Genomic DNA, 18,311 nt, shown 5'->3' on the forward strand with positions numbered 1-18,311 from the left:
CAGGCCGCCTGCCCCATGGTTCCCTGTGGCTGCGGCTGGCCTAGGCAAAGCCAGCCGGATCCTGGATGTCTGCGGCAGGCCAGAGGGAGTGAAGCCCGAGTCCCGGGTGTGGGGTGAGGCAGAGGTGGTTAAGGGTGATCAGGCAGGCAGGCAGAGGGGTTAAGGGCGATCAGGCAGGCAGGCAGGTGAGCGGTTAGGAGCCAGCAGTCCTGGATTGCGAAAGGCAGTCAGACATCCTCTGAAGGGTCCTGGATTATAGAGGATGCAGGCCGGGCTGAGGGACCCCCCCCCCACCTGTGCACAAATTTAATGCACCACGCCTATAGTTATAATATATTTAGCATTCCAGGTAAAAAGCAATTCATTATTTATAAATGTAGTTATCTGACAATTAATAAAAAGTTTAGTCTTAATCAAAAGACTAAATTTTCCCCTTGACTTTGTTTTGTATATATTTTTTTTATTGATTTCAGAGAGGAAGGGAGAGGGAGAGAGAGATAGAAACATCAATGATTGAGAGAATCATCCATTGGCTGCCTGCTGCATGCCCCCTACTGGGGATTGAGCCTGCAACTCAGGCATGTGCCCTTGACCAGAACTGAACCCAGGACCCTTCAGTCTGCAAGTGGATGCTCTATCTACTGAGTCAAACCAGGTAGGGCAGAAGATAGATTTTTTAAAAAATCCTATATAATAAAGAGTTAATATGCTGATTAGACCAAACAGTAGAACAACCGTCCAGATGACCTTCCGGAAAAAGCCAGGGCTGCAAGGGCTGGCTGAGGCAGCTGGGGCTGTGAGGGCCAAGCTCCTTGCACGAATTTCGTGCATCAAGCCTCTAGTAAAAATATTAGAGCTGATAATACCTTCATCCTCTGGTTTGATTCTCCAGAAATAATTTTGAGGTTATAGTCTCTGGGTTCAAAGGATGAAGGTTAAGGAGCAATTTCTTAGAAATCATTTACTCAACTTGGCATCTGTAAAGTTTCATTTAGATTTTCATAGAGATTTGGGAAATGAAGAACTTTTGAGGGGTGGAAATATCATAATCTATTTTCCTCATGGGCACTGTTGATTTTTAACTACTTTGTTTACTGATCCTAGATATTCAGATCTTCTATAAAGAATCCTATATAATAAAAGCCTAGGTGGCATCACGTGTGATGTCATCACAAGATGGCTGCCACAAGATGGCCTGCACGAGAGGGCAGGTGGGGGCAACCAGGCCTGCAGGGGAGGGCAGGTGGGGGCGACCAGGCTGACAGGGGAGGGCAGTTGGGGATGAACAGGCTGGCAGGGGAGGGCAGTTGGGAGCAATCGGGCAGGCAGGGGAGCAGTTAGGCATCAATCAAGACAGCAGGGGAGTGGTTAGGGCGTAATCAGGCAGGCAGGCAGGCAGGCAAGCAGTTAGGAGCCAGCAGTCCCAGATTGTGAGAGGGATGTCTGACTGCCGGCGGACATCCCCCGAGGGGTCGCAGATTGGAGAGGGTGCAGGCCAGGCTGAGGGACACACACCCCCATGCATGAATTTTGTGCACTGGGCCTTTAGTATTTATATAAACAGAACAAAATCTTTTTGAAAATGCATGTTACTAATATCCACAGATTAAAATATATCAGCTGAGATGCTGTAGTTAAGTAGATGTCACACAGAGTTTGAAGATCAGTTTTTTTCTTTTTAAAAAAATATATTTTTATTGATTTTAGGGAGGAAGGGGGAAAGAGAGAGAGAGATAGAAACATCAATGACGAGAATCATTGATCAGCTGCCTCCTGCATGTCCCCTACTGGGGATTGAGCCCACAAACTCGTGCATGCGCCCTGACCGGTGACCAACTGGTTCATAGGTCAATGCTCAATCACTGAGCCACAGCGGCAGAGTGAAGGTCAGCCAGTTTCAATCCAAAGGGAAAGCTCAGGATATGGAAAGCCACCACTTATCTAACACAATAACCAGAGAGAGGCCCTGCACCAGGAATTACTGTGGAATGCATAAATCTTAGTGTTCTGCTGTTTGTAGATCATTGATCAAAAAATCTATGAATGACAACACTCAACCTTAAATAATTGCAGTCTGTAGGGGCAAAGGTCTTCTCTTTTAAAAGTAACTTTAAATAAAAAGAAAAATCTTTTGTTCCTTTCTAACAGGAAGACTTTGATGCTTTATTTAGAACAACAAAAAAATGATACATCAATTCTCTACAACTAGTAACATCTTCAAAAGGTCAGAAAATAAAGCAAATAGATATATAGCTCTGAACCTGTTCTCAAAAAAGAAGAGCCCCAAGAATATCCATGACTTAGAAATATGCTAGAACACACACAGAGTGTTTCTTAACAAATGATGGTTAAAATGAATATATTTTAAAATGACCCTGGGAGTAACATACACTCAACTTGGGAAGACTGATAATACTTGCATTGTCAAAAATGTTCAAAACCCTGATTTGGAAAAGAACTGCTCTCTTGGAGCATCATTACTTAAGAGACCATTGAGCTCTACTTCTTGACTAGCAATGGTAACATTCATTTCTTTTTCCATAATTGCAATTTATTTATTTTTCTTGTTTTGTTTTAAATCTTCATTGTTGAAAGTATTACATATGCTCCTTTTTCCTCCTCCCCCCAATGACCTCTTCTAGCCCACCCTTCATCCCAGGCCTTCATCACCCTATTATCTGTGTCCAATAACTTGTATACATGCATACAAGTTCTTTGGTTGATCTCTTCCCACCCAGTCACCCCTGCCTTTCCTCTGAGATTCTCAGAGGGTAACATTCATTTTAAGAAAGAAAAGTCTCAGTATGTGAGCATTACCACTTTCTGTTATCAATGCTTTATTTTTAAATGTTTAGTAGACTATCAATTCTTTTTAATTAATACAAATAAATCTTAATAATTCTAGTCTTTCAATAAAATACAATAAACACTAAGTTATATAAAACAATGGCATTTATTGAATTCTGGTTATTAGAACCTACTTCTTTTATCTCAGTAAAACACACAGTCAAATATATTGAAGAGGAAATTGTGTTCCATTTGGCTAAAGTGACACAATGAACCAAGAATTCTGCCATGGTGTCCACATCTTCACTAGTAATTAATGAAAAGAATTTAGCTAAAAATACTACATTTAAAAACACAGATCTACAACTATACCACGCATACCATACCTTAGACAACTCCATGCCTGGTCCACACTGCTTGCAGAGAACACAATTTCCAAACCGATCCTTGAATTCTTGTTGTCTACAATCCCCTGTTTCACAAATCACTTTACATACCTGAAAAAAAAATGTTTCACAAAGCACTATTTTAAAGTAAGTTAATTGCATTTTTTGCAAGGAAGAAATAATATCATCAGGATAATTCCCATAATCACCAAATGTAAACATTAAGTCAGAGTGAGGCCAATTTAATTTTCACTTTAGGAATAAAAACCTTTTTGAATATGTAAGTGGAACAAATAAATCAATATGTCTGATTCTTTTCTGTATTCTCTGAACGAGGTTCCCTTTTTCTTGGAATTTGATACATTTCTGAGGACCCAAGGTAGAAAATGCCTTAAGAGCTGCTCTCTTTTTTAGGAGGATTATAAAAGAATAGTCATGAAAAAGCCTATCACACACAGGTGCACACTGAATTGTTTTTGATGGCTATAATAATGAGCAATTATTCAGTACAAATTACCTCCACCTTGTAGCAGAAATATCTGTAAGGATATCAGCAAGCCTCCTTATATAAAAACAAAGACAGAACCTCCTGAGCAGGCAGAAGGGAGAGTTCATGGTGGAATTTAGGCCTACAGCATGATTTGGGGCTAAAGATCTAATAATCTCCTCCTGCCTCTCTTCACTGTTCTTGACTACCAATCTTAGAGGAGTTTGGTTTTATTTGGAGAGGTAAGAGATTCCCTCCCACTGCAAAGCAACTGCAATGGTTTTGAGAAAGACATTACCCAACCTCCTCCTTCATTCCAATGTTTCACTACCTCAACTGAAAGAAAGGAAGCTTTCCTTATATCTGCCTGAATCTCAGACTCTAAATGGACCCCATTTCCTCTTATTTTGTCTTCCAAGAAGACTTTGAGTACTGCCTTCAGTATAAATAATTCTTTTCATAGTTGTAGATCATAATTATATCTTCAAACTAAATAAGTTTCAATTCTTTTGAACACCTTCATAGATCTTTTGTGTCAAGCTTTCAATCATGAAAATCCTCCATCTGTCCTTAATGCTTTTCGGAACCTAGAATATAAATAACTATATTAAAATAACAGAACTTTCAAAAATCAATTCTAAATACTTCACAAACTGTGTGAGTCATGGGCTCCAAGTCAGACTCTATGGCAGCCGTAGGCAAACTACGGCCCGCAGGCCGAATCCGGCCTGTTTGAAATGAATAAAACTATTGAAAAAAAAGACCGTACCCTTTTATGTAATGATGTTTACTTTGAATTTATATTAGTTCACACAAACACTCCATCCATGCTTTTGTTCCAGCCCTCCGGTCCAGTTTAAGAACCCATTGTGGCCCTCGAGTCAAAAAGTTTGCCCACCCCTGCTCTATGGTCTTGTTAGGTGTTGTGGGAATGCCTGTAAACCCAAAGTAATAACTGTCATGGGGCTGCAAGTAAAAATAAAATATAATTTTGACAATTGTTACAAAAGTCCAAACTCAGGAGCAATCTGTGATTTATTAATTAAATGTAACAATTATAAAATGCAATTTGAAAGCAAATTTTAAAATATGGGATCAGACATAGAAAACAGTTTGGGTACTATGTATATGAATTCTTCCACCACTCTCTTTTTTTATTTTTGATTGATATATATTTTTATAGAGAGAGGGAGAGGAAGAGAGAGAGAGAGCAAAACATCAATCAGCTCCTACACGTGCCCCAATCAGAGATCAAACCTGCAACGTGGGCATGTGCCCTGACCTGTAATCAAACCAGCGACCTTTGGGTACATGGGACGACACTCAACCAACTGAGCCACACCAACCAGGGCTCACCACATTCTTATGAAAGTAGAGTTGACTTACCAAATAGGCTAGTAAAGCTACAATGGTGAAAAATGTTTTCTCTTGTTCTAGTAGCACTTTTAAAGCCATGGTTCTTAATAAATGTACTTATTGTTGAAGAGTTCTAAAAGATAAGAAGATAACAGATAACATTCATAACAATTAGTGACTATGCTCTATATTTACTGTATAATGTTTATTATTTGCTTATATATATACTAGTAATAGTATTTATGTTTTAAAAAGAATCATCTTTAAGAAGGTACAATAGGTATATAATATGTAATATTTAAAAATGTAACTTATTAGAGTTAACACTTTGTCTACATACACACCATATGCAAAATTCCTACTGGTTTTGAATTCTCAGGTCTTTATTTTCTACCCAAGCCTCCATAGTGTCCAATCTACTTCACCCAGTAGAGAATTACATTTAAATAGTGAGTATGTAAACCTTCCATTCCATGGATTCAATCAGCACCAACAGGATAATAATAGTGATTAAAAAAACAATTAACACCTGCTAAGCACTATGTGCCAGGTACTATTTTCAGCATGTTAACTCATTTAATCTTTCAACTACTCTAGAAGATAGTTACTATTGTTATCCCCATTTTAGAGAGGGGAAACCGAGGCTCGGAGAGAGCTGAGTCACTTGCCCATGTTCACACTGCTAGTAAGAGGCAGAGCTGGATACAAATCCAGGTACCCCTGTGTCACTATACCTTGCAAAACAATCTGTTTGGATCTTTGACCTTACTAGTTAACTCCACTAAGAAGCAGACACAGATAACATTTGGCATTGTTTCCCAAACCAGTTCAGTGCAAATTATATACTAGCAGAAAAAATATGCATTCATTTAAAAACATCTAACATAATTTACAAGTGATGAAATTGGAGGCACTAATCTGACATTTCAATAAAAGATAATCCAAACCTCTTTATCTTCACCAGAAATAATCTAAAATGTAGAAACAAATGTAGAGCCAGAGCATAGCATGGGAGTAGACTTTTTTTAAATGAAAACTTATCTGGAGGCTCCACCTCTCAGGTAGAGAAACAAGGGTTCAGTTCCCCTTTAGGGTTGAATCTTACAAAAATAACAGAGACCCAGAGCAAATAACCTGACTACTTAAAAAGAAACCATAGCAGAGATCCAGAACTGTGGGCCAAATAGCTCAAGAAAAACAATAACAATAACAAAACAAACAATAACAAAAGGAAGCAGAGTTGGGCAGGCTGATGTGTCAACTGCTATCCAAGCGGTGCACCTGGAGTGCGCCTGAACACAGCCTGGACACATACAACCCAGATGCTCATTTCAGCTGCCTGAGCAGATCCAATTATCAGGGCAATAAAAATATCATTTTTAAGTTTGTCAAATGAATGACTCATTTTTAGTGAACTCAAGCAGCTTTTATTGCTTTTCCAGCTTCTTGGCCATAGCCCTCCTTTCCCCTTTTGCATATCTCAAAATCATCCAGTAATTACCCAACCATGCAACTTGCTCCTTGTGTAGACACAGGATTGGGGTCAGAAGATAAAATCACATTCCATGAAAGGTATGCTGCAAGTTATCTTTCTCGACATGAGCTCAAAATTTTTTTAATGTGCTAATTTTTAAAAGTAAAAAACAAACATAAAAATTATATGGAATTAAACTAATATGGAAAAGAGGATATATATATATATATATATATATATATATATATATATATATTATATGAGCATTTACACAAAATATGAGAAAAAATAAACTGACAGAGTCATTGCATACCATAATTGAGCAACTAGGTTGGACTGAATACTCTCCTGGTATCCTGTACTAATGACTGAGGAAAGCAGATAAATACAGTGGCATATTCTTGAAAAGGCAATTGACAACAAGCTAGAAAGCATGATTTTGACTTCATAAAATACACCTATTTTATATTAAAAATATTATCAATGGCTAGGTTCATATTGTGGCATTCTGGGTAAATTTTTCCCCTTTTTCCTACATTTCTTTATATTGTACTAGTATTTCATTAATAATAAAGGAAAAGCTAAGTGACATGGTCCTCCTTGAAAAGTTTATAAAAGAGGTAACAAGATAAAAACCATATAAACACTACCAAAGAAAGAAGAAAATTAAATAAAGTACTATGATTTTTGAATCACAAAGAGGTTTTTTTAGATTATAGGGTAGAAAAAATTAATAAAACTATACCTTATGTGCTGACTTCTATTGTTCTCCCAATACATGTGCTAAATTGGATAGTTTGATGGAAAATATAAAAGTAGCATTGCCTTGCCTAAATTTCCTGTATAGGTAGATTTGTCTGCACAAATTATCTTCTAAACTCCTTAGTTTTGCCCCTATGCCTTTAATAATCTCACTGGATGGCCTGCCAGTCTCACCACTGGTCACTCCTCTAATTGCCCATCCAGTTCAGCCCTCCCACCATACTCTTGCTTCTCCTGAATACCTGTGATCTTGCCCTCATGAACAGGCCCTCCTCGATCTGGAGAGCCTATCTCCTACTGAATCCCTACCAGAACCAGCCAACTGGAACCCTGCTGTCCATAACCAAGCACAGAGAATAGAGTTTCTCCCTATGGCTCTATAGCTCTTCTACATTCACATACAGTATTTATCATGTTGCACAGCAATTATGCTTATTTGTGTCTCAATTTACTCACCAGATTATATGCTCTTTAAAATAGGGACTACACCTTATTACTCATTGTATTTTCAGTGTCTAGTATATAAGTGCTAGACATAAAAGTGCTCAATGAACATTTGGGAATTAAGTGAATGAAGAAGCACAAAACAAGGTAGACTATATTGTGGAAAACAAATGAGATTTGGTTGCATATAGCAGACTTAATTCATCTGTAGTGAATAGAATAAACATTCTAATATATATTTTTTATATAATCTTATTACCTCTTCAAGGCATTAAATAATACAGTAATCCTATATAATAAAGAGGTAATATGCAAATTGACCATCATGTCCTCACACAAGATGGCCACCCCCATGTGGTCACAAGATGACCACCCCCATGTTGACACAAGATGGTCACCACAAGATGGCCAGCAGTGGAGGGCAGCTGTGGGCAATCAGGCCAGCAGGGGAGGACAGTTAGGGGTGACCAGGCCTGCAGGGGCAGGCAGTTGGGGGCAATCGGGCCGGCAGGGGAGCAGTTAGGCATCAATCAGGCTGGCAGGGGAGTGGATAGGGAGTAATCAGGCTGGCAAGCAGAAGTGGTTAGGGGCAATCAGGCAGGCAGGCAGGCAAGTGGTTGGGAGCCAGCAGTCCTGGATTGTGAGAAGGATGTCCGACTGCTGGTTTAGGCCCAATACCTGTGAGATCAGGCCTAAACCAGCAGTCGGACATCCCCTGAGGGGTCCCAGATTGGAGATGGTGCAGGCTGGGCTGAGGGCCTCTAGTTTATTTGTGCACTGGGCCTCTAGTTTATTTGTAAAAATCCAAATTCACTTTTAAAAATGCAAGATTTCTTACATTGGGGGCTGGAGACTGAAATGTGCCACTGAAATATGTCACTTCTCTTTTCTATAACTTTCCTTTAATCCTGGGTTTTTATATCAATAGGGTGGGACACTCTTAAGTCCTGGTTTATCCAGCATGGGTAAAAATAGCCTGAGTTTTATTGGGAACTGTCAGGGAAAAATGGCAACTAGAACATCTGGATTTTAAGTAGCATTTCTTAGCAATGTCACTTTGACACTACCCAGCTACACAGAGAAAAATTTAGAACCTATTTCCTTGGGGGCCTGGTGAGGATTAACTGAGATAATACATACAAAGTACCTAGAACAGAATGAAAGCATAATCAATGGTGGCTATTGATGTTGTTATTGTGGCTGTTGTTCTTAAGAACACCATTTATTAGCTGTGTGACCTGGACAAGTTACGGAGAGTTCATTGATAGAAACTATTTCTTGCATGCCAGAAGTGCTAAGTAAGTGTTAGCAATGATGACTGTCGTTATTAATGATACTAGAGGCCCAATGCAAAAATTTGTGCATGGGTGAGGTCCCTAGGCCTGGCTGGCGATCAGGGCCAATCAGGTCCGGACCAATCAGGGCCAGGCCAATCAGGGCCTGCTGGCCAGGGGGAGGGACCAGCCGGGGGGATGGACCATGGGAGGTTGGCTGTGGGAGCACACTGAACACCAGGGGGAAGCTCCTGCATTGAGCATCTGCCCCTTGGTGGTCAGTGCACGTCATAGCAACAGGTCAACCAGTTGTTCCGGTTGTTCGGTCATAACAGTCTCTTAGGCTTTTATATATATACTAGAGGCCCGGTGCACAAAAATTTGTGCACTTGGTAGGGAGGGGGCGTCCCTCAGCCAGGCCTGTGCCCTCTCGCAGTCTAGGACCCCTCGGGAGATAACGACCTGCTCGCTTAGGCCTGCTCCCGGGTGGCAGAGGGCAGGCCCAATCCCTAGGTGCAGCCCCTGGTCAGGCTCAGAGCAGGGCTGATTGGGGAGTTGGGGCACTGCCCCCTGTCATGCACAGAGCAGGGCGGATCGGGAGGTTGCAATGCCACTCTCAGTCACGCTCAGGGTAGGGCCGATTGGGGGCTTGTGGCACCGCACTCTGTCACACTCAAGGCAGGGTTGATGGGGAGGTTGGGGCACCACCCCCTGTCACGCACAGAGCAGGGCCAATCAGGGGGTTGGGGCGCTGCCCCCTGTCACTCACAGAGCAGGGTCGATCAGGGGGGTGGGGAGCTCCCCCTGTCACGCACAGAGCAGGGCCCATCAGGAGGTTGAGGAGCTCCCTCCTGTCACTCACAGAGTAGGGCCGATAGGGGAGTTGGGGCACTGCCCCCTGTCACACACAGAGCAGGGCGGATCAGGGGTTTGGGGTGCTGCCACTGTCACACTCAGGGCAGGGCCGATGGGGAGGTTATGGCTCTACCCCGTCACACACAGAGCAGGGCCCGTGGAGGGGGGGCGGTTAGGGCGCCGCCCTCTATCACCCACAGAGCAGGGCCGATCAGGGGGTTGGGGCACCACCACTGTCACACTCAGGGCAGGGCCAATGGGGAGGTTATGGCTCTACCCCGTCACACACAGAGCAGGACCCATGGGGGGGGGGGGCGCCGCACCCTGTCACACACAGAGCAGGGCCGATCAGGGGGTTGGGGCGCCACAGCCTGTCACACACAGAGCCGCAGGGCGATCAGGGCGTTGGGGAGTTCCCGCCTATCAGGCACAGAGCAGGGCTGATCAGGGGGTTGGGGCGCCTTCCCCTGTCTCGAACAGAGCAGGGTGGATAGGGAGGTTTTGGCCCCGCCCCCTGTCACAAACAGAGCCGCAGGGCGATCAGGGGGTTTGGGCGCTGCCCCCTGTCACGCTGATTCCGGTGCCTGGAGGCCTTGCTGCTCCGCTGATCCCGGTGCTGGGAAGCCTCGCGGCTCCGCTGATCCCAGTGCAGGGAGGCCTCGCGGCTCCACTGATCCCGGTGCCGGGAGGCCTCGCAGCTCTGCTGATCCCGGTGCTGGGAGGCATATTACCCTTTTACTATATAGGATAGAGGCCTGGTGCACGGGTGGGCACCGGCTGGTTTGCCCTGAAGGGTGTCCTGGATCAGGGTGGGGGTCCCGCTTTGGTGCCTGACCAGCCTGGGTGAGGGGATGATGGCTGTTTGCAGCTGGTCACACACCCTTCAGGGTAGGGGATCTCCACTGGGGTGCCTGGCCAGTCTGGGTGAGGGGCTGAGGGCTGTTTTCAGGCTGGCGGGTGACTGAAGCTCCCAACCGCTCCTTTTTTTCTTTTTTTTTTTTTTAATCCTGGCCAGCTTTAGCTCTGAGGCTTGGCTCCAGCTCTGAGGCCTTGGCTGCTGAAAGCAGGCATCTGGTTTGTTTGGGTTCTATAATTGTAACACTGTTTCAACTCCAGCTCTGAGATCCCGGCTGGCTGAAAGCAGTTTTCTGGGGTTTTGTTTAGCTTCTATATTTGTAAAAATGTTTCAAACTGCAAGCTCAGAGGCCAGCAGCAGCAGGTGGGGAATGTTGGCTTCCTCCGTCACTGAAGCAAGCAAGCCTCATGTTCGCTTCAAGCTGCCTGGCCGCCGGCCACCATCTTGGCTGGCAGTTAATTTGCATATCACCCTGATTAGCCAATGGGAAGGGTAGCGGAGGTATGGCTAATTACCATGTTTCTCTTTTATTAGATAGGACTAAAGGCCTGATGGACAAAATTCATGCATGGGGGAGGGGTGTCTCCTCAGCCCAGCCTACACCATCTCCTATCCGGGACCCCTTGGGGGATGTTCGACTGACGGTTTAGGTCCGATCCCAGGGATGGGACCTAAACTGGCAGTCGGACATCACTCTCACAATCCGGGACCACTGGCTCCTAACTGCTCACCTGCCTGCCTGCCTGCCTGATCACCCCTAACTTCCCCCCTCTGCCAGCCTGGTTGCCCCACGCAGACTGCTGTTCAGTCATTTGGTCATCCCTCACTAACCCCCCTGCCAGCCTGGTCGCCCCATGCAGCCTGCTGTTCAGTCGTTTGGTAGTCCTTCACTAATGCCCCTGCTGACCTTGTTGCCCCGTGCAACCTGCTGTTTGGTCATCCATTCGGTTGTTTCAGTCGTGATGGCCCCTGGCTTTTTATATATTATGATAGATTACCATGAGGATCAAAGGATCCAATATATGTGACAGTCTTTTGAGGTTGTAACCTGTTAGACAAATATAAGACATTTTTCAGAGGATTTTAGACTTTTAGACATACAAGCCTGCAGAAAGCATCTGACGACCAAGAAACAATCCAAAGTTTGAACTAAGCATTTCTAAAGTCAAGTACTATGTTAAGGCTTCACAAAAATATGTTTTCCCCTTACTACCATACTCTAAAGTAGACATTTATCCCCATACAGGTACAATGGGAGAGAAACCTGCATCAAAGGACACGTGTCCTAGTAAGGATGGAAATGAATCTAATTCATGTCTGCTGACTCGAAACAAAACAGGGCTCTTGCCCATTCTTCCAGGTTGACTTCCAGTTGTATCCTGTGTCACAGCATTCAATCGCCCCTTCCATTTGGCATAGTAGAACTATATCAACAAAACTAATCAACAAAAACAAAACAATTTAACAAAATAATACACTTCATGATTTATCCATTTATTCAATACACCCTGATTAAAGAGCTATGAAGTGCCTGAAAGGAGGCAGTTTCCTAGGCCAGCCTCTAAAGAAGATAAATTGAACTGATGCTGAAATGCACAGCTTTTCTACTTCCTTGTCCAAATCATGAAAACCTGTGCTGGTGTGTCACCAGGCAAAGAGGCAGGGCCTCAGAGATGGCAGTTCATAGGAACCCCATTGAAGAGGAGCAGTTCTAGGCCACATCTCCTATTGGCTGGGCAGACTACTGGATCCCAAACCACTGTGGTTATTTCAGCCTGCACTTCCCTCAACTGTTGCTCCCTCTTTTGCCCTGTGCCTTTATATATACCTACCTTCATCCACCAGGCCTGCCCCCAAATTTATCAAAGTTCTCCTGGAACCTCCCCGAATGAGCACTTCTCCTTTGTTCTTCCATAGCACCCTGGACTTACGTATCTCACAGCATAATTATCTGGTTACTTCTTTCTCTTTGCAGCCCTTGTGTTGCCAGCAGCAGCATTATTTTCTGCAGTCACCACAACTTTTATTATTATTGTTGTTTGTTAATCCTCACCCAAGGATATCTTTTCCCCATTGATGTTTTTAGAGACAGTGGAAGGGAAGGGTAGATACAGACAGAGAGAAACATTGCTATGAGAGAGACACATCGATTGGTTGCCTCCCGCACCTACCCCAACATGGGCGGGAGATCTAGCCTGCAACGGAGGTACATGCCCTTGACTGGAATCAAACCCAATGACCCTTCAGTACGCGGGCTGATCCTCTAACCAAATACAGCTAGAGCAACACTTAATTTTTAAAATACGTTTTCAATACTAAAATGAATAATGTTTTTTAAAAATTAGAAAATTTGGACACCATGAGCCCCACAACAAAGCAACATGAGCTAGAGGTGAGCATCAGGTATTCCTTACAAAGAGAAACATTTACTTTGTAGGCTCAGTTTCCACCATTTCCTATTGTCACACTGGGCTCCCTTCATTTTATCACCAACCAAGACATTGGAGTTTGCCACCAACTATTAGGGTTTGAGGATTTAATGACAAGAAATGTGATCTTGCTCTAGAACTGTAATTCACCCAAAAAATGTGCCCTATACCTGTTGAATGAATGAAAAAAAATCATTAATTAGGGCTAATATTTTACTTCAGGGTCATTGTAATGACTAAAACAATATATGTGAAAATTATGTGCACCTATAACTTGAGATTGAAATATAAGTTACTGTGATAGAATACAATTTTGGTCAGGATCCCATTTCTTGTAAATAGTGCAATAATAATCACAATGATCACTAAGGAGGGAGATCTGGTATTTATCTTTCTAATTTTAACAAATCAGTAACCTTTCTGAGAAGGATTTTTATTTTTGATCTTATAATTGACCCAAATATAGGACTCAGAATAATTCCAATAACCTGGATAATTTTTCAGAATAAATTAATTTTATTTTTCCATTCTTTGAAAGCCATTGGATTTATTATCGAACATGTAGTGCATGCTAACAGGTAATAGTTTTTTCTAGTAAAACTATATTAACATTATATAATGCAATATATCCAACTCAGACATTTTTCCAATATGCAATAAGCTAAAATATTTTTTAAATCAACATTAAAGTAAACCAGCAGGCTTACAAATTATAAAATCAGCATTAAAATAAAGCCTGTGCTATACATACATAATTTTACATTTTAATGGTGGAGTATAATAATAAATGGCTAAGAAATAATGTTAGTCCCATATACTAAGAGAATTAAAAAAGAATTAGAACAATAACTCCTATAGCCTCTAGTTATTCTGTACCTTAGCCTACAATTTCACTGTATTCTGAAAATTGTTCTTCCTACATCATGGAGTTGGCAGCCCTTTTTGTAGCCTAGGAAGCTTGCAAAGGTGTGCTGTAATAAAAATAGACATATCATTGTTTGCTGGGAAATGAGAATGATTTTCCTTTTTTTTAAATCATGAAATATTTTTTTACTAAATCTCTACATGCTCTAAAATGTTCTTTTGCCAAATACAATATCTTCAATTCCCCCAAAGTTCAACTGCTGGGACTGCTCAGTGTCAGGCTCCAATAATTTTTTCTTAACAGAACTTAAACTACGATAGAGTTTTGAAACTAATTCCTTTTATTTCTCTGAGTTGCAGACTCTATCATCTTTCCTTAGTAAAATAACTATAATACAGTGTTCTTGAAATGTTCAATAAACAAGCATGCTGTAACTAAGGTACTTTTCCCCAAATTCATAAATGTTTATCCTAAAATATAAATAAAACAATTGCAGCATTAAGGACTAAAGGCACCTCAAGCATCAGCCCAATCTATTCTAAGAGAATTGTGCACAAGCATTTCTAAAACACAGCTGTTTAAATTTTTATTTTAGAAGTGAGTCTGGATAGATTCCAAAATCACTCTCTGCAACATGTATAGTGTTCTTCTCCAGTAAAAGTAGCCCCCATTCTTTTAGAATTTCCTCATATTAGACCCAGCTAAGGCAACTCAAGAGTGGCCAAATAACATTTCATTTTCGGATATACAAGTTCCTTTGTCTTCTATAATTGCTGATAGGTAGTTGTTCTCTTTTTAAAATCTAGGTTTTAAAACTTTAGTTTAAAAGGTACATATTCTGTGATGTGTGGACAAGAAGATAACCCAATACTGTTTAAACATCTTACTTTTAAATGTAAACATTTTAGACAGATAAAATACGAAAATACAATGAGTGGACTCACTGCCCAACCAGTAAATCATGAAAAGAAGTTGTGTTCATATTGCTTTATTGTTCTTTTTCTTCAGCTAGAAAGTTGCTTTAAAAAGGCTATGATCTTTACTAATTAGCTGCTATGTGATAAACGTATTTAACTGCTCCTGGTGTACATATACTCAAGGTAGGTATTCTTACTCAACCTGAAGTCAACACAGAGATTGTTGGCCTTCTCCAGAATTTTAAATGCTTGATTTTATATATTGATTCATCAAACTGAAAAGGATTTGCCTTTTTCCTGTATTAAAATGCCTGCAGTTTTTCCATGTTGTGTTAATTTTTGAATGGTAGTACTGATTAGTCACAGGGCATTAGGTTATGGGTAAGTTCAGAGATTGAAATAGGTTAAAAAGGAGAATCAGCCCAGCCAGCATGGCTCAGTGGTTGAGCACTGACTTATGAATCAGGAGGTCACTGATTCCCAGTTGGTAGAGGTCCAGGCTTGATCATCCCCAGTGGGGGCGTGCAAGAGCCAATCAATTGGTGATTCTCATCATTGATGTTTCTATTTCTCTCTCTCTCCCCCTCTCCCTTCCTCTCTGAAATCAATAAAACAACAACAACAACAACAAAGGAAAATCAAATGAATGTTAATAGAATTCCTCACTTATGTTTCAGAATACCTCACTAGATTCATATATTAGAGCTAGTAAATTAAAGTAATTCATTAAACACAATATGTGACTACTACATCTCTCAATTCTTTTCCCACCCAGTCTTCTGGGTAGGAAAGGCACATTACATTGCTTTTCAAGTGCATAAAAAGCCTTCATATGTCCTTAACTTCACATTCAAGATCTTGCCTGAACTCAAGAGTCAAAAGACACTCCCATCAGGCCCCGGCCCGGTAGCTCAGTTAAAGTGTCCTCCCAATATGCCAAAGTTGCAGGTTTGATACCAGTCAGGGCAAATACAAGAATCAACCAACGAATGCATAAATGAGTGGAACAACAAATCAATGTTTGTTTGTTCTCTCTCTCTCTCCCCCTTCCTCTCTCTAAAATCAATATTTTTTTAAAATATTTAAAAATTGAGAACTTCAAAGAACTTAAAAAAATGACACTCCATCAAAGAAACAAACAACTGCATGAATGCCCCAGAAAATATTAACACAACATCCCAAAGTTAGCACTAACTATGGGGAAGAAAATCTAACATGGCCTCAGTAATAAAGTAAATGTCAATAGGACATTTTCATGGGCTAAAAAGTAAAAAATTTACAGAGCTCATGAAAACACACCATGCATTAATGTTAAGGCAATATTTAAAAAATGAAATGGCATCTCTGTTTTGTATTATTTCAGAACAACTTGATAAATATTATGCAAAGAAAAATTCTTAAGTACCCACATTTCTGTGAATAATAATGTTAAAAACTGTTTTCTACAGTAGGACTCAATTCTCACCTCCTCTAGTTACATATCGTTAAATCAGATAATAAACAGTGCTTGAAATAAAATAATTTTTAAGTTACATTGAAAGTAGCATTGGCAAAAATGCCTAAGGTGAGCCTGCACAACAGAAAACATATTGAGTAAATCCCAAACTAATGCGATATAATCCTCCCTTTTGCATAAAGTATCTGATCATGACAAAAAAACCAACATATTAAAGTAAATTTGTGTGTTTGCGTAAGAAAACTGTTTCCTGTTTACATAAAGAAAACATCTTCTAGTAAAGAAAAATTGTCACTGGAGTCAAAACCACAACTTCATAAATATTTTGAGTTAAATTGTTTCAATTAAAGAAATACCGAAGAGTGCTTATGGTTTTGTTTGAAAATTGAGTCCTTTTACTAAATGCAAAGAAAGGTGACATGGATATCTTACAATGGTAAATGTAGGTTTGATGCATAGTTCTCTACCATCAAAACAGACCACTGAAGAGTAGTAGCTAAATTTCTATTCAATGAAATGGCATCAGAAGGCTGTGAAAGCTGACTCTCTTATCTACCAGTATTCTATGCTCTACCCATCATCACAGTACTAAGAAATAGGCTTACATTTGCGAAACTTTCTTTTTCCGCACAATGAACATGTTTATGGACAACTTACAAATCGTGTAAATGTTCTCTTTCTACCTCCTCAGCTATAACTGGGTAGTCTGGGCCTGCACACAGCTTCCTCCTGAAAGTGCGCTCTGGCGCGGGTTGGAGGTGTCTCCGGCAGGGGCCCAGCGCAGTCGGTTAAAGGCCAGAGTGAAGCCGCACGCAGATTGATTTATGTACTTACACACGCCTGCCTTAGAAGCAGATTTATATTTACAAGATCCCTGGAGAGAAAGACTAAGTCCCGTCATTCCGGACGCCAAAGAGACCGGGATATGTTCACACCCTCTAGTCCCTCCAGCAGCTGCGACCGAAGCTCCCGCGTCTGGGGAGCCTCCTTCCTCCGCAGTCCCAGGTTGTCACTCCTTCCTGGGGTCGCCCTCGCCCAGCTCAGTCCTCCTGCCCCCCTACTCTGCACCAGAGCAACCCTAGCTTGCCCCTTTCCTCCGTCGGGCTGCTGCCCCCCCTTAGGGCCGCCATCTCGCAAGGGTCCGGCGGGGCAAGGGCTATGTACTGCTGCGCAGCGCGGCACAGCCCCCGGTAAGCCGGCACCTACCTTCCCAGGCACCTGAGAGGCTCCGCCCGCCGCGCTCCGCAGCGCGCCCTGCAGGCCCCGGCTGGAGTGGAGGCACCAGAGCGCGCTGGACCGGCCTGTACAGGGTTCGAGGTTCGGAGCTGGACTGGGGTCCACTCCCCGCACGCACGCGGATCGCGTCCAGGGACCGCCCGTTCGGCTCGGCTCGGCGGTCTCGTAGCCCGGCAACGGCCGCCGCCTCCTGGGGCCCCGCCCACCTCCGGGCCCCGCCCACCGCGCCTCCAGCACCCTTCACGTCGCACGGCCCCTAGGCTCTCCTAGGCGACCCCTCGCAGCCTCCCTGCAGTCCGTGGCTGGAGGAGCAGGCGAATGCGACCTGGGGCGGGGATGGAGCGGGGTAGGGGCTGGAAGGGACACAAAAACCACCGACAGCTTGACTGTGTTAGGCGAACTGCTTTGGCGAAGGGAAGGAACCTTCCTTCCTACCCTGCATGTGTGTTCCCAGGACGTTTGTGCTTTCCCTTGCGGGTCACATTCTACCCAAGCCCGCTTCAGCATAGGAGCAAAGGCCCCCGGAAAACGTTGTGGCACGTTTGCGCTGGTCTATCAAGATCATGATGGCCTAGCTCACCAACAGCCGCCTCATTCATTCATGGATGGATTTTCCCAGCAGATGTTCACCCAACACCCTTTCAGGGTTTGTGTTCTAGTTAACTGTGTCCACGCCAAGACCAGCTCAGTCCAAATCTAAGGATCACTAAATAAACTCAGAGCCACT

The 18,311-nt window shown here is 42.5% G+C and overlaps 1 protein-coding gene across 3 annotated transcripts in view; it reads right to left on the reverse strand.

Moving 5' to 3' along the window:
- Positions 1–17,757, reverse strand: part of TNFRSF19 (TNF receptor superfamily member 19) — a 99,754-nt gene extending 81,997 nt beyond the window's left edge. The window contains exons 1-4 of one of the 3 annotated variants that reach the window (XM_036300092.1): positions 17,555–17,757; positions 13,987–14,081; positions 5,047–5,149; positions 3,174–3,284 (exon numbers count right to left, since the gene is read on the reverse strand). In XM_036300092.1, the coding sequence (XP_036155985.1) occupies positions 3,174–3,284; positions 5,047–5,115 (180 nt within the window). In that variant the 5' untranslated portion in view covers positions 5,116–5,149; positions 13,987–14,081; positions 17,555–17,757. Of the gene's footprint in view, positions 1–3,173; positions 3,286–5,046; positions 5,150–13,986; positions 14,082–17,554 lie in introns of those variants that run through there. The other 2 variants (XM_036300093.1, XM_036300094.1) reach the window with 2 other exon arrangements.
- Positions 17,758–18,311: the final 554 nt, after the last annotated feature.

This window comes from Myotis myotis, unplaced genomic scaffold (assembly GCF_014108235.1).
Source record: "Myotis myotis isolate mMyoMyo1 unplaced genomic scaffold, mMyoMyo1.p scaffold_m19_p_3, whole genome shotgun sequence".
Classification (NCBI taxonomy): Eukaryota; Metazoa; Chordata; class Mammalia; order Chiroptera; family Vespertilionidae; genus Myotis; species Myotis myotis.